At 40.7% G+C, this 16,374-nt stretch overlaps 1 protein-coding gene across 1 annotated transcript in view; it reads right to left on the minus strand.

The window, feature by feature from the left end:
• The window catches only part of LOC124541909 (histone-lysine N-methyltransferase eggless), a 38,530-nt gene that overhangs the window by 8,383 nt on the left and 13,773 nt on the right, over positions 1–16,374 (minus strand). The window contains exons 12-27 of the mRNA XM_047119833.1: positions 15,300–15,439; positions 14,507–14,539; positions 13,222–13,323; positions 12,802–12,846; positions 12,017–12,190; positions 11,142–11,262; positions 9,807–9,903; positions 8,749–8,948; positions 7,962–8,146; positions 7,796–7,891; positions 7,240–7,344; positions 6,035–6,180; positions 4,633–4,828; positions 2,751–2,918; positions 1,617–1,753; positions 863–926 (exon numbers count right to left, since the gene is read on the minus strand). Of these exons, the coding sequence (XP_046975789.1) occupies positions 863–926; positions 1,617–1,753; positions 2,751–2,918; positions 4,633–4,828; positions 6,035–6,180; positions 7,240–7,344; positions 7,796–7,891; positions 7,962–8,146; positions 8,749–8,948; positions 9,807–9,903; positions 11,142–11,262; positions 12,017–12,190; positions 12,802–12,846; positions 13,222–13,323; positions 14,507–14,539; positions 15,300–15,439 (2,009 nt within the window). The remainder of the gene's footprint in view (positions 1–862; positions 927–1,616; positions 1,754–2,750; positions 2,919–4,632; positions 4,829–6,034; positions 6,181–7,239; positions 7,345–7,795; positions 7,892–7,961; positions 8,147–8,748; positions 8,949–9,806; positions 9,904–11,141; positions 11,263–12,016; positions 12,191–12,801; positions 12,847–13,221; positions 13,324–14,506; positions 14,540–15,299; positions 15,440–16,374) is intronic.

Here is a 16,374-nt window from a genome sequence, read left to right on the forward strand (position 1 = left end):
AAAAAAGCATATTTGTTGAATATAATAAATATAATAGTTTAGAATTTTCAGTATTGTACATTTTTTTATTATTTTATAGCAAATGTTTTTTGAAGTCCAACATATATTAGATTTAAATTTTTAGCGAGCAATTTTACATGTGAGACCTCAGTGGTCGAATAGTGTGTACACCGGAGGTCCTGGGTTCGAAAGAGTAACTACAGTCTGCCGGTTCTTCTCGGTAGAATCTACTTTCCGAACCGGCGGTAGCTTCACTTGATTGTAAAATGAAGATTCAAAAGTGCTTGTAAAAGCCCACTTGAATAAAGTTTATTTTGATTTTTTGATTCCCGGCCTAGTCGATGTAGAGTAAAGTTCACTAATTTTCTTATCTACACTATCACTAAATTTCTTAAAACCGTCGTAACTTCTCCATATATCTTCCACAAAACAAGTGTTTTGGCTACTTAAATTGGGATGAGAGTAATGTATGTGATATTGTGAAAATTATTAAGAGTAAATAATTCAACCTACAATGAATACTTAAGTTAGTTAAGTGAGTCGAGATGGCCCAGTGGTTCGAACGCGTGCATCTTAACCGATGATTGCAGGTTCAAACCCAGGCAAGCACCGCTGATTCATGTGCTTAATTTGTCTTTATAATACATCTTGCGCTCAGCGGTGAAGGAAAACATCGTGAGGAAACCTGCATGTGACAAATTTCATAGAAATTCTACCACATGTGTATTCCACCAACCCGCAATGGAACAGCGTGGTGGAATATGTTCCCAAAACCTTCTTCTCTAAGGGAGAGGAAGCCTTTAGCCCAGCAGTGGGAATTTACAGGCTGTTGTTGTTGAATACTTAAGTATTAATAACTTACTTGTAACTTAAGCTGTAAGGGGTGTTGCGCGACGCGATTGAGACACGTGTGTTTACATTTACATCTGAAAAGATACCCAATATATGATCTTATAGTTATCACGACGATATATGTTTAAAAACTCCGTATAGCTTAACAGAATAGTGAGCGATGTAGACGTCGCAGGTCTGATCACTTGAAATGTACCGTGTTGGCCGAAAAGTTGTTGAGGTAATAAAGATTTTATCAAATCTTTTTTGAGGTTACTTGTGTATGTGGGTTGGAACTGCATGACAAAGTCTATACACACAAACCCAAACACAAAACATATGTTTTTAACGAGAGAACTAGAAAGCAACGATATTACAAAAATACATCTAATCTTTTTTTTTTTAATTTGGTGCCAATTCCTTAATACAAGCATTTGACCTTACCCTTACCCTCTTGTATGATTTTTAAATAATCATACAAGAGCTGTCTATATAAACAATGTCATAAGGCAGACAAAATATGTATCAGGTCTTACAAAAAGTCTTTTGTAATTTACTGTCAATGCTTTTGGGTCTTAAATAATGTTCTTTGACAGTATAGATTATTTCCCTTTTTATTTTGACATAGTTCATTGGCAGTATAGATTTCTTTCTTTTTTGTTTGACATACCTTACTTGTTTTCTGGAACGTTCTCGAATGAAGTTAGTACAGGAATAAAATCCTTTATCATCGTTACGTCATCATTTCCAAGATTAACCTATCAAATCATCACTAGTATGGTTACCTGGAGTTGCATTCATAAATGCCAGACGGCAAGGGCTCCGGCAGCCTCTTGTACACGTAGCCGACATTGTCGCCTTCCAGGCCGATCGTTCTAGCGCCTTCCAGAGTCATCTTCCAGCAGGCGCACTTCGTTTTATCCTGAAATCAACTCCATAGGTTACAGCAATATTTGATTCTCTCGATTTCTGTTAAGGAAACTGTTACAAACAATACATTTCTTATTTTACATTATGTTATCTAAATAACTATACTCTTATCAGAGGTGTAAAAAACGTTTATTATGAACTAGGTAGGTACCACCCATTTATCAGATATGGTACCAGCAAAACTTGAGCTGTTAAGATTCAGTTTGAAGGGTGAATGAGCCAGTATAAGTACAGGCACTATGGCAATTGTTTATATTTTCTATATCATCAATGTCTATAGTCTGTGGTCCACCACCTACCATCAGGTTCCAGTTTAAATATCTCAGGACAATATTTTGTTTTATTTAAACTTATCTTATATTCTATATGTTGGAAGTAACTTTTATGTGTTACTAGCTTCCCGTCCCGGCTTCAAATGGGTTGAATAAGGGTATATATAACAATACAACAATGACAGACTATAAATTTCCCACAGCTGGGCAAAGACCTCCTCTTCCTTTGACGGGAAGTTTTGGAATATATTCCACCACGCTGTTACAATGCGGGTTGGTGGAGTACACATGTGGCAGAACTTCGATTAAATTAAACACACAAATTAAGCACATGAATATTCAGTAGCGCTTGTCTGGGTTTGAACACGCGATCACCTAACCGGTGACCTAACGTTACACACGCGTTCTCACCCCTGGACCATCACGGCTCATTAGGGTATACATGTTGATATTGAGCGATTAGTAGTTTAATTTATTAAAAACTGATACCGCACCGCTAAATACTCATGTGCTTAATTTGTGTTTACAATTCATCCCATGCTCGTCGGTAAAGGAGAACATCGTGAGGAAACCTGCATGTGTCTAATATCAACAAAATTCCGCCACATGTGTATTCCACAAGAAAAACGCAGTGTAATATGTTCCAAAACCTCCTCAAAGGGAGATAAGGCCTTAGCCCAGCAGTGGGCATATCCCAGGCCGTTGTAGCGGGCTTACCTCGCAGTCGTCGTCGCAGTCGCAGCCGCAGAGGAAGGCGGGGTCGAGGTTGAGCGGCACGCCGGCAGTGGGCGTGCGCTCCGTGTTGTACGAGCAGAACTCCGGCAGAGACTCGTCGTAGTAGTTCACGCACGGGACCGGAACGTTCTCCTTGCCGTGCGACAGGTCCTAACGCACAGCGCTAACAACTCACATCCAACTCTATGCACACGGCATAAAAGCTAAATTGCAACTTACATTCAACTCTCATCAACGCACGGGACCGGAACGTTCTCCTTGCCGTGCGACAGGTCCTAACGCACAGCGCTAACAACTCACATCCAACTCTATGCACACGGCATAAAAGCTAAATTGCAACTTACATTCAACTCTCATCAACGCACGGGACCGGCACGTTCTCCTTGCCGTGCGACAGGTCCTAACGCACAGCGCTAACAACTCACATCCAACTCTATGCACACGGCATAAAAGCTAAATTGCAACTTACATTCAACTCTCATCAACGCACGGGACCGGAACGTTCTCCTTGCCGTGCGACAGGTCCTAACGCACAGCGCTAACAACTCACATTCAACTCTATGCACACGGCATAAGAGCTAAATTGCAACTTACATTCAACTCTCATCAACGCACGGGACCGGAACGTTCTCCTTGCCGTGCGACAGGTCCTAACGCACAGCGCTAACAACTCACATTCAACTCTATGCGCACGGCATAAGAGCTAAATTGCAACTTACATTCAACTCTCATCAACGCACGGGACCGGAACGTTCTCCTTGCCGTGCGACAGGTCCTAACGCACAGAGCTATCAACTCACATTCAACTCTATGCGCACGGCATAAGAGCTAAATTGCAACTTACATTCGACTCCAATCAGACGAAATACAATAAAAAAATCTTGGTATTTGGGTACCACCCACTCATCATATAATCTACCGCTAAACAACAGTACTCAGTATTGTTGTGTGTAACTACAGGCACAAGGGACATAACATCTTAGTTACCATGGTTGGTGGCGCATTGGCGATGTAAGTAATGGTTAACTGTATTACAGTGCCACTGTCTTTGAGCAGTGGAGACTTACCATCAGGGGGCCCATATGTTTGTCTACTAATCAATAGGATATAAATATACAAATAAACGCTAAATTGCAATGGTAAATTTCGTCAAGGTCACGGGAATTTTACGGAGGTCATTTACGTCGAATATTGTTATAATTATTGAAATATCCAACATAAATAATTACTGGGTACTTTTTTCACGATTAATTTTAATACAAAAGTATATATACTGTTTTATTTTTAATCTGTGCTCAAGAATAGAAAGGAATCTTTTATTATCTTTTCATTAGTACAAAATCTTGATGAGAAATAAAGAGTTAAAACGAATAATTTCTTTAAAAAAATACCTCGTATATCTGATAGACATGAGGGCAGAGAAAGGTATAAATAGTCCACGGATCCAAGGGTTGCACACTTGTCTTGTGATATGCACAGTGCACAATGCACAAGCTTAAAGCGATACACCGGGCGATATTCAGTACAGAGTTAGATTAACTTATTGTAACTCTTGGGGACTCTATAAAGTTTATATTCGAATTTTCAAAACATCGAATACATTAGTATATAACTTATATACATATATCTGTCCCTTTCTATCAACAGAAATAACAATCGTTCTGTCTCTGTCTAACCAACTGTTGGTGAGTATATATCTGTCTCTTTCTATCAACAGAAATAACTATCGCTGTGTCTCTGTCTAACCAAATGTCGGTGAGTGTGGTGGGCACGTCGCTGAATATCGCTCGGTGCGGGGCGGGGCGTTGCGTTGCGGGCGGGGGGGGCGTTGCGGTGCGGGTGGGGGGGGGTTGTGTGTTCGCACCTTCTTGCCGACGAAGCACTTGTTGAGCACGAACTCGGCCAGGCAGTGCGTGGCGGGCGAGAAGTCGAACAGGTCGACGGGCATGTCGGAGCGCACGGCGCGCAGGTACGCGTGGAGCTCGCGCACGTCGCGCGTGCGACGCCCGCACGGCGACACGTACAGCACGGCGCGCTGACCCTTCCAGCGCACCACCTGCCTGCACACACACACACACACACACATATACTATAAACGCGTGCTTTTAAAGGCCTATTTCAATAAAGTATAATATTATGATATTGGCCTTAGGATATTATTTAGTACATAGTAACTTTATTCATTTATTTACAGATTTTCGAAATACTGTCGAAAAAAAAATTGTGGAAAAAAGAAGTTCTTATACAGTATGACACACCCCTACATATTAGACATGATCGCATACATTACTCTGATCCCAATGTATAGTACGACACAACTTAGATGTCGCATCGGCAAAATTCGTAAAACCGATCACATCCGAATTAAGTACGCCATCCCCAATTATCAATGTTTATTTCTCATGCGAATATGATCTTTGCACAAACGTAATAACTTGTAATATCATATGTTCTAATATATTCGTCAATTTGACGCGTCGATTAATATGCACTTGCTTTCTCTGGTGCGAGAATCTACAGCGACGAATAGCGTCGAATGGCGCGATAGGGAGCTGTTTCTATTGGTTGTGTAAGTCGGCAGTAATCGGTTTTATTTTCATTCCATTGCATTTTCCGATGCTACAACTAATTTGTGTCGTACTGTATATTATTATATTGGCCTTAGGAAATTATTTAGTAATAATAATAATAATAAAGAAGTTTATTCGCCAAGCATAGAGGATGTTAACAAATTTTACTACTAAACAAAAATAATACAGAAGAAAAAAAAACACATTAATCTATGCTGGTGAAAAGGTCGTAGACTCAGCTTAAAGCTGCTTTTCAGTCTGCACCTACAAGCAAATGCTGCTAACACAAAGTGTAAACTAGTTATTTTATACTAACAAAGTTTAGAAGAAAATAAATATGTATATTTAGTACATAGTAACTTCATTCATTTATTTACAGATCTTCAAAATACTTTCGAAAAAAATATTGTGGAAAAAAGATGTCCTTATACAGTATGATACACCCCTACATATAAGACATCATCACATACATTACTCTGATCCCAATGTAAGTAGCTAAAGCACTTGTGTAATGAGAAATCAATAAGTAACGACGACACCACAAACCAGACCCAAGACAACATAGAAAATTAACTTTTTCCACATCGAATCGGCTGAACGAACCCGGGACCTCAGAATACCTTTGAAAACCGGAGTACACACTATTCGACCACGGAGGTCGCAAACACTGCTTTCTCACTCAATCTGTTTAAATACCTTTCCCATCCGCTTAATAAGGGTTTCGCCAAAGGGTTGTAGGTCCGGAGATCCTTGAGGGCCAGCACGTCTGTCCTCTTACACTTCGGCGAGCACGTATGTGGTACCATTTTGTAGGGCTTCACCGCGTTCTTCGGCGTGTAATACTGTAAGAAAGATATTTGGATTGAACACTCAATAAAGTCGAGCCCAGTGGTAGCAAGCAGCACTAAATCAAACTCAAACTCAAATAACTTTATTCAATATAGAAGCATTACACTTTCTTATTGATGGTCAATTGAAACAGTACCATCGGTTCGGAAAAGAGAATACCCTGACCTGAGAAGAACCGGCGAAAGAAACTCAGCGGGTTTTTTTTGTTGTTTCTCTCATATATTATATAAATAAACAATTTAATATGAGATGAAATAGCCAGGAGGCGATCGTTTCATTCCCAAGGTGTGCTATCGATCAATCGAATATTCACTTGCTTAATATATATTTATGAAAGAAAAATATCGTGAAGAAACCTGCATGTGTCAAATTTCTATGAAATTCTGCCACATGTGTATACACCAACTAGCATTGGAAAAACGTGGTGAAATATTCTCCATACCTCCTCATAAGGAGAGGAGTTCTAAGCCCAGCACAGTGAGAAATTTACAGGTTGTTACAGTACTGTATAGGACGACACAACTTAGATGTAGCATCGGCAAAGTTCGTAAAACCGATCACATCCGAATTGAGTACGCTAACCCAAATTATCAATATTTATTTCTCATGCGAATACGATCTTTACACAAACGTAATAACTCATAATATCATATGACCTGATGTATTCGTCAATTTGACGCGTCGATTAATATGCACTTACTTTCTCTGGCGCGAGAATCTATAGCGATGAATAGCGTCGTATGGCGCGATAGGGAGCTATTTCTAATGGTTGTGTAAATTTATTTTCATTTTATTGCATTCTCCGATGCTACATCTAATTTGTGTCGTACTATACTGTACTCAATAAACAAAATATTTTTAAAGTATAAATGCATAATATAAAAAAAAAAACAAAAGAGCTTTAAAATAAGCTTAAAAATAATTAGGAAAAGCTTCACAGACATACGATGTCGTATATCGTTTTCATTTTACTTCTCACTTGTGAGAACTACTGTCTAAAGCTCGTAAGCTTCTAGAATATTTGTCACAATAACTAAGTCTTAAGACCTTACCACCACTCTGCTGGTCACGTTGTCGAGGTTGTCTGCGCTGGGCGGTGGTGGCGCCTGCACGGTGGTGGTGGATTTCTTCGCCACCGCACGTTGACGGCGCATCTCCTGCGAACGATATTGTATCTTATTGCTAGGGTATTAAGTTTAGTTTAAATTATGTTAAGCTAGCTAATGTGTTTTGTGTACAAACTCAAGCAAGACAAATCAATGTGTATAATTCATTTCGTGCGCGGCGGTAAATGAAAAAATCCTGAATCTTGTCAGTATAAATAATGTTACATGTGACTATGTCTAACAAGGCTTAGTTTGGCGGTGGAATGTTTGAGGCTGTTACTGCTCATGTAGTCAACTAAATTATTAATAACTGACGTGTATATAATCTTGAGCGACTTCTAGTAATAACAAATTCATCTCACTGTTTAGCATGTACTGAGGATGTGTTTGGGTAGACCTTTCCAACCTATTTCGCGCACGTGCACACGGCTCCTCGCACGTTAAATACGTGTGTGGGTTAAAAACGTGTGAAAGTGAATTCGGTTTTATAACACATACGAACCTCATTCTGCTGTTGCGGCCGCTGCTGAGGCGACTGCGGCTCAGCCTTGCCGGACTGCTCGTCGGAGCGCGTGTACTCCACGTACGGCATGTTGGTCTGCAACAGAGGGGCGGTCAGAGCGAGGGGCCCGGGGGGCGGAGCCCGGGGGGCGCGGGGCGTCACTGACCCGGGGCTGCGGCTGCGCGCGCGGCACGGCGCGCGGGCGGTGTCGCTCGGCGGCCTGCAGCTCGAGGTAGAGCGGCGCCAGGCGCGTGGAGCCGCGGTAGATCCACTCGCGCCGGTCGCGACGCAGGAACTGCACCTCAACCAGAGACGCGTCAACGCGCACCACGCGCGACGACCACCACTTGCCTGGCGACGCGACCGATCGGTGACCACTCGGTGGGGGGGGGGGAGGTGGGCAATATTTTTATATATATAGTATAGTACGACACAAATTAGATGTAGCATCGGAAAATGCAATGGAATGAAAATAAAACCGATCACTGCCGATTTACTCGACCAATAGAAACAGCTCCCTATCGCACCATACAACGCTATTCGTCGCTATAGATTCTCGCGTCAGTGAAACAAGTGCATGTAAATCGACGTGTCAAATTGACGTATATATTAGGTCATATGATATTACAAGTTATTACGTTTGTGCAAAGATCATATTCACATGAGAAATAACTATTGATAATTTGGGATAGTGTACTGAATTCGGATGTGATCGGTTTTACGACATTTACCGATGCTACATCTACGTTGTGTCGTACTATACGTCTAACGGCATGCGGGGCGCGGCGGCTCACCCCTCCACTCGGTCTTGAGGTTCTGTCCGGCGTGCAGGCGCACCATGGGCCTCTCGGGGTAGGCGAACAGGTGGGGGGGGGGGTTGTATACTACCTCAGTGGGGGGGGGGGGGGTTGGTGTTTACTATGTCTAACGGCATGCAGGGCGCGATGGCTCACCCCTCCACTCGGTCTTGAGGTTCTGGCCGGCGTGCAGGCGCACCATTGGCCGCTCGGGGTAGGCGAACAGGTACTGGCGCACGAACTCGCGCGAGTACGGGTGCACCTCCTCCCAAACGAAGCACGAGCACTCGCACACGAGACGCGTCTGAGCGTGCTGAGCGTACTGCGCGTAGCCGTCGTCGAAGAAGATCAGGTAGCTGTGCGGGGGGGGGGGGGGGTCAAGTTTTTTAAAATAGATATTTAGTTCAATGAAATAGTGTTATATTATAGCTGTGCGGGGGGGGGGGGGGCGTGTTAGAGGCGTGTAGATATTTAGTTAAGTAAAATAGTATTATATTAAAAGCTACTGACTATTAGTCGACCGCGCTTAAAAAAAGTAGCCTATATCCTTTCTTTGAGTTCATATTTGATTTCTACCAAATTTCATCAAATTCGGTTCAGTTTTGGTCGTGACAGAGCGACAGACAGACAGACAGAGTTACTTTCACATTTATAATATTAGTATAGAAGATTACGATATATTCATCAAGAACCTTTTGTAGTGCCTAATAGCAGTGCCGAGCTGATAATAAGTCGCATACAAGGTGTACAGAGATTTATCTAAACTCATCTTTAAATTAGACGATACTCGCCCAGCTTTCAATGGCGGTTTTTCCGAACCAATACGACTTGGGAACCTTCAAGAAAAGAGCGTACCCGTTCCTTAAAGGCGATGATAGCGATTTTGTTCTTTCACATTAATTTTGTTATTTAAAAGATTTGTTAATGATTTGAATATGCCGATGGTGTTTCCAAAATCTATACAGTAACAGTCTCTAAATTACCCACTGCTGGGCTAAGACATCTCCCTTTGAGGAGAGGATTTGGAACATATTCCACCACGCTGTTCCAATGCAAAAGAAACTTCCATGACTGGGGTATCACTTTCCATCAGATGAGCCTCATGCTCTATTGACACTTATAAATATAACAACATATTCCATATTGATACATTAGCCCCTATTTTACTTCTCTACTACAGACGAATAACCTCAGTCCGACTTTACAGTACTTACCGGTAAGAATTAACGGGATTAGGTATTTCAGCCACGATTCCAGAATAGTACGTCTCGCGCTTATTCGTGTCCTTGAAGAGCGCTATCACACGACGACCTGAAACATATATCAGTATCATATATATGTTACTAATAATAGCCCGCGGTTTCGGTCGTATTTTAGGTTGTTAATTATCACGTTTCAGGCAAATAAATAGACTTTTTTATGGTATAGTTTGGCGGACGAGCATATGGGCACCTGATGGTAAGTGGACACCATCACCCATAGACAATGACGCTGTAATATTAACTATTCCTTACATCGTCAATGCGCCACCAACCTTGGGAACTAAGATGTTATGTCCCTTGTGCCTGTAGTTACACTGGCTCAGCCTTCAAACCGGAACACAACAATACTGCGTACTGTTGTTTGGTGGTAGAATATCTAGCCTATGCCCTTTCTAGGAGTTGAAGTTTGCTTCATACCAAATTACATCACATTCGGATCAGCGGTTTGGTCGTGAAATATCGACAGACAGACAAACAAAGTTACTTTCACGTTTATAAATATTATATATATTATTTGATCAGCAGCAGGTCACGGACATGTTCTACAACACTAAAATTAAGGTTCAAAATCAAAATATTATTTATTCAAGTCGGACAAGAGCAAGTTGGAAGCGTCATAACATGACGAATTAAGTTTATGTAAATTGAACTATCGAGAATACCAATAGCATCCAGCTGAAAGCTGGTAGATAAACTCCTGTAAATTGCTGAACACGTTTAGATGTGGTCCTAAATTCGAGCCGTTTTAGATTTATGATGTAGTTTTGTTGTATTGTGTTATACATGCAGGCACTATAATTGACAACCTCCGTGATCGGGTGGTGTGTACGCCGGTTTTCTTGGGTACGCCACTCTGAGGTCCCGGGCTCGATTCCCGGCCGAGTCCATGTGGATTATGATTAGTTTTCTGTGTTTCTGTATATGCAAGACGGTAGGTACCACCCACTTATCAGATAAACTACCGCCAAACAACAGTTCTCAGTATTGTTGTGTGCCTGTTTGAAGGGTGAGTGAGCCAGTGTAACTACAGGCACAAGGGACATAACATCTTAGCTCCCAAAGTTGATGGCGTATTGGAGTTACAAGAAATATTAATATTTCTTACAATGCCATTGTCTATGGGCGGTGGTGACCATTTACCATCAGGCTCATACACTTGTCCATCAAACAATACCATAAAAAAGCATTATAATAATTATTAACTTAGATAGATAACCATGTATCTTATGAAGAACAAAATATTGTCCCTAAATCTCTTACAGATGTATTAAATATATTTTTACTAACCAATCGTCATTCTGACGTCAGGCGGCTCGTAGTACGCCAGACATCTCGCCGGCAAGATCTTGTACAGATTCTTCGTAACTTTATGTTCAAATTTGACTCGACACAGCGTGAACGTTGTATTCTAGAACAACATTCAAACATAATAAACTTACAATAGGCTATTTGACAATGCGAAAAATAAAGTGACAATTATTGTAATCAGTGTATATTATGAGTTTAAAAATGGTTATTTACTAACGAAAGTTGAAAATAATAAAAAATTAATTTATTCAAAAATCCATAAATAAAAATGCATTTTTTCAAACGTTTGTCACGTGACACAAAACGCTCCTGATTGGGCCAAGAAGCGTTTTTTCGCGCTATTTAAATATGGATTTTTTAATTTAAAAAAAATAACTTTACTGGGTTCCTTAACCTCTACCAAATTATATAAAATGAATTTTAAAAACCAGTCAAATAGCCTATTATACAAGATAAGTAGTCGCCGTAGTCGTTTTATAGATTTGTCGTCCACATCAATGACCTTCCTTGAAGTTTAAACTTAGTACAAAATTTCATCAAATTCGATTCAGGAATTTGGCCTTGTAATATTATATATTATTAGCATATGCTAGCCGAGATGGCGCAGTAATTGCGGGTTCAAACCCAGGCAAGCACAACTGAATATCCATGTGCTTATTTGTTTATAATTCATCTCGTACTCGGCTAAGGAAATCATCGTGAGGAAACCTGCATTTTCCAATTTCATAGAAATACCCGCATTGGAACAGCGTGGTGGAATATGTTCCAAGCCTTCTCCCCAAAAACAAAGAGGAGGCCTTAGCCCAGCAGTGGGAAATTTACAGGCTGTTGTTGAGTACGTGTGTCAAACTCACAGCTGGCTTCGGTAATATATCAACGATCTTCGCTTTGAGCCAGGAACCGAAGGCGTTCTTCATGGCGTACACCGTCATGCCGGCCTTGAGCGGCGCCATGGTGACTTCTCCCGGCGGGGGCAGGTCCTTGGGCGCGGATTCCGCGGACAACTTCACTACGGATACATCTGTGTTCTGAAAACAATTTAGTCATAAACGTAACACAAGGAGACGTTTTTCGTAATGCCTTAATGCACCAAACTGCTGAACCAATATAAATGTTACCGTAATATTACAAAAATCGTCAGATTACAACATGACGAGACATATTTTAATCTGACGAAATAATCACTGTATCTATTAAAAAAACCGCATCAAAAAAGTGGTGTAATTTTAAAGACGTGGACACAACATAGATGTGGCATCGGAAAATTCAATAAAACCGATTACTGCCAATACACACAACAAATACAAACAGCTCCCCATCGTCGTTGATATTCGGCGCTATGGATTCTCACGTCAGTTCAACTTGAGAAAGCAAGTGCATGTAAATCGACGCATCATATCGACGAATATATACGGTCATATGATATTACAAGTTATTACGTTTGTGTAAAGATCATATTCACATGATAAATAAATATTGATAATTTGGGATAGCGTACTTAGTTTGGTTGTGATCGGTTTTACGAATTTTGCTGACGCTACATCTAAGTTGTGTCGTACTATACGCCTCCTGTGCGGGTAGGGGGGATGCGTATACAAAAGTAGAGGACGCAGAGGGCTGTTGTATACTTAATACTTACATCATCTTCTGCTTTTTCGCTCGCCACTGTTATATTCTTAGATTCCTGAAACAATAAATTGTGTGGCATTATGTGGCAAAATAATGTTAATAAAAATTAAATTAATTTAGATGTACAGAGCCGAGATGGCCCAGTGGTTAGAACGCGTGCATCTTAACCGATGATTGCGGGTTCAAACTCAGGCAAGCACCGCTGAATATTCATGTGCTTATTTGTTTATAATTCATCTCGTGCTCGGCGGTGAAAGAAAACATCGTGAGGAAACCTGCATGTGTTTAATTTCAACGAAATTGTGTCACATGTGAATCTTACCCATAGAGCACGGTAGTGGAATAGGGTCCAAACCCCAAAGAGACAAGAGATTTTAGCCCAGCAGTGGGAAATTTACAGGCTATATATGTTGTGTAAATGTATACATACCTCACTGCTCTTATCATCTAACGGCGCATACCCCAGCGGTATAGCGGGTCGTTTGGCCGGCACCTCTTTAGACGGCGACCGAGACCGTTTCAATGGGGTCGGCTGTGAAATAAAAATACATACACACTCACACAGCGATAACTGTTAACACATCATCATTTATCTCTGTCACTCGCGTTTGAATATATCGCCATCGCACTCACACACGTGCAGTGGACGTTATTTAGATTTTTGAACCTTTTGTATTAAGTAATATGGTTTAGATTGGTGTGCACATAACCTCAGGTTTTATTTTTATTTATTTATTCATTTACAATTATTGTATATGCGTATTAAGATATTTAATATTGATGGTCAATACGACTGTAAGTTTACAATTAATATTTTAAATGAAATTCTAGTACGTTTGTATCCATCGACTTAGTACAGCGTAGAAGGGGGAGGAGCCGAGATGGCCCAGTGGTTAGAGCGCGTGCATCTTAACCGATGATTACGGGTTCAAACCCAGGCAAGCATCGCTGTTTCATGTGCTTAATTTGTCTTTATATTTCATATCGTGCTCAGTGGTGAAGACAAATTTCATAGAAATTCTGCCACATGTGTATTCCACCAACCCGCATTGGAACAGCGTGGTGGAATATGTTCCAAACCTTCTTCTAAAAAGGAGAGGAGGCCTTTAGCCCAGCAGTGGGAATTTACAGGCTGTTGAAGTTGTAGTTGTAGCAGAAGGGGAAGGGAGGGGATGGGAAGACCAAAGTCCAGCAGTGGGAAGTTTACAGGTTTTTTTTTTTAGAACTTTGTCTTTGGTGCCTGAAAACTATCCCACTGACGCGTGAAACAAACCCAAGGATAAGGGTAATTGCTGTCAGCCGTTATAATATATGATTGAGAGGCTTTTATATACCCAGATAGGGTTGCACAAAGTCCACTAACGAAAGCTAAGAGAGTGGAGCTGGCTCAGAGGTTTGAACGCGAGCATCTTAACCGATGATTGCGAGTTCAAACCCAGGCAAGCACCACTATATAAATGTGCTTAATTTGTGTTTATAATTCATCTCTTGCTCAGCGGTGAAGGAAAACATCGCGAGGAAACCTGCGTGTGTCTAATTTTATCGAAATTCTGCCACATGTGCATTCAACCAGCCCGCATTGAAACAGATCTCCTCAAAGGGAGATGAGGCCTTAGCCCAGCAGTGGGAAATTTACAGGATGTTACTTTACTTTAGTTTACACTAACTAAATAATTATCTGATAAATGATTCATCTTAATAAACAGAATACGTACCTCTGTAGCAGGGGAAGGTTCCACGCATGAATACTGAAACAATATTATATACATCATTTTATTTATTGAACTTAAATACATTTTTTTTATGGTATAAGTTGGCGGACGAGCATATGGGCCACCTGATGGTAAGTGGTCACTATCGCCCATAGACAATAACGCTGTAAGAAATATTATCGTCAATGCGCCACCAAACTTGGGAACTAAGATGTTATGTCCCTTGTGCCTGTAGTTACACTGGCTCACTCACCCTTCAGAACGGAACACAACAATACTGAGTACTGTCATTTGGCTGTAGAATAACTGATGTGATGAGTGGGTGGTACCTACCCAGACAGGCTAGCACAAAGCCGTACCACCAAGTTATTAAATACAATAGTACATATTAAAGGAACATATTGTAAAGCTTTGAGCATGGATGTGGATGGATATAGAGGTAGACGACCGAGGAAACGATGGATGGATTGTGTGAAAGAGGATATGGTTGGAAAGAATGTTACTTGTGAGATGACGTCTGACAGAGAAGTATGGAAAATTGGGACAAGGGATGATGATGAGTAGATATTAAATAGTTAAGTAAAAGAAATACTTTCATAGATATAAAACTGTTTATAAAAAATTTTGTTTGAGAAAGGCCATTCAATACAAGATTATAAAAAGTGGATTGTTAGAGAATGGCAACACCAAACGCTTCTTTCGATTTTTAAAGGCTCCAGAAAACCTATCAGCGATACTTTATTTAAAAAAAAAACAAAAGTTGCCAGGTCAAATAACATCCAAGTATGACACTCACCGAACAGTTCGGCATATCGTATATGACGAAGGGCGGCAGTTCCCGGATGTCCGGCTCGAAGGTCGCATACAACTCGTTACGGAGCTGGTCCGTCGCCACCTGACACTCGTTGAGGAGTTCGTCAATTTCCTCGCTCTCCCCTGGAAACCATAACAAATAAACCTTAAGCCCTAAAGAACATATCGGTAACCATTCATCAGATAACGCAAAAAATCAATCCTTGTCCACTGGTTTGCTATAAGACCGCAGACCCCAAGGTCAAACCTCAAAACGGGCCATTTAAAAAAGTATAATAATGAGTTTTGTAATCCTTTTTTAAATTTGCGACAACATCACATACATTATTTTGATCCCAATTTAAGTAGCCAAAGCACTTGTGTTATGGAAAATCAGAAGTAACGACGGCACCACAAACACCCAGACCCAAGATATAACATAGGAAACTAATGATAACCTACATTGACTTGGCCGGGAATCGAACCCGGGACCTCGGAGCGGCGTACCCATGAAAACCGGTGTACACACCACTCGACCACGTCGAATAAATAATATTTAATATTAAAACAATCATAATTATAAAAATACTTTTAAATTGTAAATAGTCACTATACAAGACTACCTACTATGAGTACCATTGGAAAAAATATATGGAATTTGGATTTGTGGAAAAATTGCTTTTTTTTTTATCTTAGCGTATTTCTGATAAGAACTTTAAAGTATATAAATAATAATAAGAATAATAAGAATATTGGACAACAGCACATACATTACTCTGATCCCAATGTAAGTGGCTAAAGCGAGTGTTATGGAAAATCAGAAGTAACGACGGTACCATGAACACCCAGACCCAAGACAACATAGAAAACTAATAATGATTGAACTAAGATAGTTTCTCAATATATAACCTCAAATTGTTTCAATGGCGACCTCCGTGGTCGAGTAGTGTGTACACCGGTTTTCATGGGTACGCCACTCCGAGGTCCCGGGTTCGTCCAGCCGAGTCGATTTAGAAAAAGTTCATTAGTTTTCTATGTTGTCTTGGGTCTGGGTGTTAGTACTGTCGTTACTTCTGATT

The sequence above is a fragment of the Vanessa cardui genome, chromosome 29 (genome assembly GCF_905220365.1).
Source record: "Vanessa cardui chromosome 29, ilVanCard2.1, whole genome shotgun sequence".
Classification (NCBI taxonomy): domain Eukaryota; kingdom Metazoa; phylum Arthropoda; class Insecta; order Lepidoptera; family Nymphalidae; genus Vanessa; species Vanessa cardui.